The 2,634-nt window shown below is 42.9% G+C and overlaps 1 protein-coding gene across 1 annotated transcript; it reads left to right on the plus strand.

Moving 5' to 3' along the window:
• The first annotated feature begins 227 nt into the window (after window positions 1-227).
• Window positions 228-2,191, plus strand: LOC119347648 (40S ribosomal protein S12). The gene is made up of 5 exons (XM_037616241.1): window positions 228-306; window positions 399-456; window positions 1,193-1,493; window positions 1,740-1,805; window positions 1,900-2,191. Exons 2-5 carry the CDS (start codon window positions 452-454, stop codon window positions 1,957-1,959), a joined length of 432 nt encoding a protein of 143 aa, XP_037472138.1. The 5' UTR covers window positions 228-306; window positions 399-451; the 3' UTR covers window positions 1,960-2,191.
• Window positions 2,192-2,634: the final 443 nt, after the last annotated feature.

Below are 2,634 nucleotides of genomic sequence, written 5' to 3' on the forward strand. Positions count from 1 at the left end.
AGGTTCCCAAAACCGGTTACACGCACTATTTGTAAGTGGGCCGGCCCATGTCGGTCGCTCGCGGCCGCTCTCTGTGCGATCCCTCGAAATTCGCCGCAGAGAGGGGCGAATAGGATTTTCCTTTGTATCGGCCCGGTCGTGCGTTTTTTCATGGGCTGGTTACAGTTAAGATACCTTGTAGGGCTTTCTGAGCCCAACAGAAGCTTTGTCCCCGGCCCGTCTCCAAAGAGCTATATAACTTACACGTTCTCCCAGCCGTGCCCTACTCGCGAAAACCCTACCGCCGCCGCTCTCCAAGGTCCCAAGGTGGCGGCGCTGTGTCCTCACCGTACTTCTTCCTTTTCTTCCTTGCATTTAACCTCGCTAATCGCTGCTATCATTTCGCTTTGTTGCTCCAGGCTCCAGATCTCCCTCTCTCGCAGCTACCTCGGTGGCCTTTGGAGCGCACGAGATGGCGTAAGTTCTCCCGCCGAAAGAAACCTTGGCACTGCTCGTCTCTGTAGTCTTGATTGCAGTGGTGTGCTGCATATATTAAATCCGATACGTGTTGTTATCTTGTTTGTAACTAGCGAGTGCTTTTGGGCTACTTATGAAATCTCAGTGTTGGTTTGTGCTCTTAACATCCAGGGGCGCAATTGTTTATTTTGTCGTTGGTTGGTCTTCCCCAATGAACACTGATACACATGTGTTATTTGTTGGGCATTTGGGTATTATCTTTAGAATGATTTTATTCTGCAAGTAGTTGGGAAGCAGATTGTTTAGTACCAGTTGCGTTCATGATTATTAAATATTATAAGATACTAGTTGAAATTTCAAAAATAATAATAGCTGTTTTACTCTGCTTGCAAATTACAGCGGCTTTCAATAGTGTGCCCTCCTTGTGATTTTACACTTTTGAACGATGTCTATTGTGATCTACCTACGGTGCAAGATAGTTGTGGTACTTGATTGTTTAATCTCGTATCCCCTGCAAAAGAAAAAAAAATCTCGTATAACATGTAGGTTAATGTAACATGCTGGTACATGATTGCCCAAACTAAAGAGTAGCTATGAACATATAGAAAACTAACAGCTTGAATTGCGGTGGTAAACACAGATTTTTAAACTGCTGGTTAGAGTGTGTAACCTCTGTTCTTTATGCTTGCTGTTCTCGTATCATGCTATTCATGCCATGAGTTATCATACTTTGCAGGGAAGAAGCCCCAGCACCAGTTGTTGCCCCAGCAGAGGCACCTACCCCGGTTCTTGGTGAGCCAATGGACTTGATGACTGCTCTACAGCTTGTCATGAAGAAGTCAAGTGCTCATGATGGCCTTGTGAAGGGGCTCCGTGAGGCTGCCAAGTCCATTGAGAAGCATGCTGCTCAGCTTTGTGTGCTGGCTGAGGATTGTGACCAGCCTGATTACGTGAAGCTCGTTAAGGCACTATGCGCTGAGCACAATGTTCACCTGGTTACTGTGCCAAGTGCTAAAACTCTTGGAGAGTGGGCAGGGGTGAGTTTTCTAATGCCAATTTGTAATGTTCCATCTTATTGTACTTAATTGCAGCATGTATTCCACATTCATCTTTGGACTTAGCAATGCTTCACTATTGCCGGAGAATGCACTTTCTCTTGATATTAAAATTCTTTTGTTTCCCTATGCTTGTCTTGTAAGTTGTTTTAGCTTTTTGTTGTAGTTATTCTTCACGTTTGTCGTGGAAGTATTGATGTGTTGATATTAACATGCTTTCCTCCGCAGCTTTGCAAGATTGACTCTGAGGGCAAGGCAAGGAAGGTTGTGGGCTGCTCTTGCGTTGTTGTGAAGGTGACAAATCTACTATATACTGATATGACCAAAGGACAGGTTTCTTTTCAAGTAGACAGAACTTGACGTTTGACTGATTTCTTTGATTTACCAGGACTACGGTGAAGAATCCGAGGGCCTTAACATCGTGCAGGAGTACGTCAAGTCTCACTAGATGAGAATGTTTCATGATGCAAACACTTGTGTTGGGCATTTTGGTCCTCGGTTTCATTTATACTTTATTCTCGGGCTTCCTATTGTTCGAAGTTTCAAGTGTGAGCCTAGCAGATATCGTCAATTTGGACCTCTGAACCTTTGTTTATCAGGCAGCTGCTGCCTTTAGCGTAAATCATCAAGAGCTGATAATATATTTCTCTTTGCAATATTACAATTTTGATTTTTTGCTCTGTCGCTGTTGCATGTTCCATTTGACATCATTGTGTTTGTCCCTATGACTTATATTTGGTTATGGCGATGATGGTATAAATCAGCAAAAGAAATAGCGCTCCAAATTGTTTGAGCTGACCCCCCAAATTCAGTGTGCATTTAAGATGCTTCCTCATCCAGATGCCTGTGAAGTTCTGAGTTTGAAGGAGCTCTGTAGGAAAAACAAAAATTGGGCTCCAAATTGTTTGAATTCCTGACAAAATTTTGTTTGTTAACCTGTATTGAATTCTTTTTAGCTGCTATTTTCTTGATTTTACCTTCACGAGAAGGAGCATATGTGCTGTGAATTTGTACACGAGAATCCTCAATATATGCTGTAAATTTGTACAAACCACAAACTGCCTATAGACGCTGAAGACATTTCTAGGCTTCCCATAAATGTTCCTTCTCCTTAAACCTAAAT

Source organism: Triticum dicoccoides, unplaced genomic scaffold (assembly GCF_002162155.2).
Source record: "Triticum dicoccoides isolate Atlit2015 ecotype Zavitan unplaced genomic scaffold, WEW_v2.0 scaffold71603, whole genome shotgun sequence".
NCBI classification, from domain to species: domain Eukaryota; kingdom Viridiplantae; phylum Streptophyta; class Magnoliopsida; order Poales; family Poaceae; genus Triticum; species Triticum dicoccoides.

What these genes read in the sequence shown, in the direction of transcription:
- LOC119347648 (XM_037616241.1), top strand. An exon ending in CTCTTGGAGAGTGGGCAGGG is followed by an intron (nt 1,494 to 1,739) that starts GTGAGTTTTCTA and finishes TTTCCTCCGCAG; the next exon opens with CTTTGCAAGATTGACTCTGA. An exon ending in GCTCTTGCGTTGTTGTGAAG is followed by an intron (nt 1,806 to 1,899) that starts GTGACAAATCTA and finishes TTGATTTACCAG; the next exon opens with GACTACGGTGAAGAATCCGA.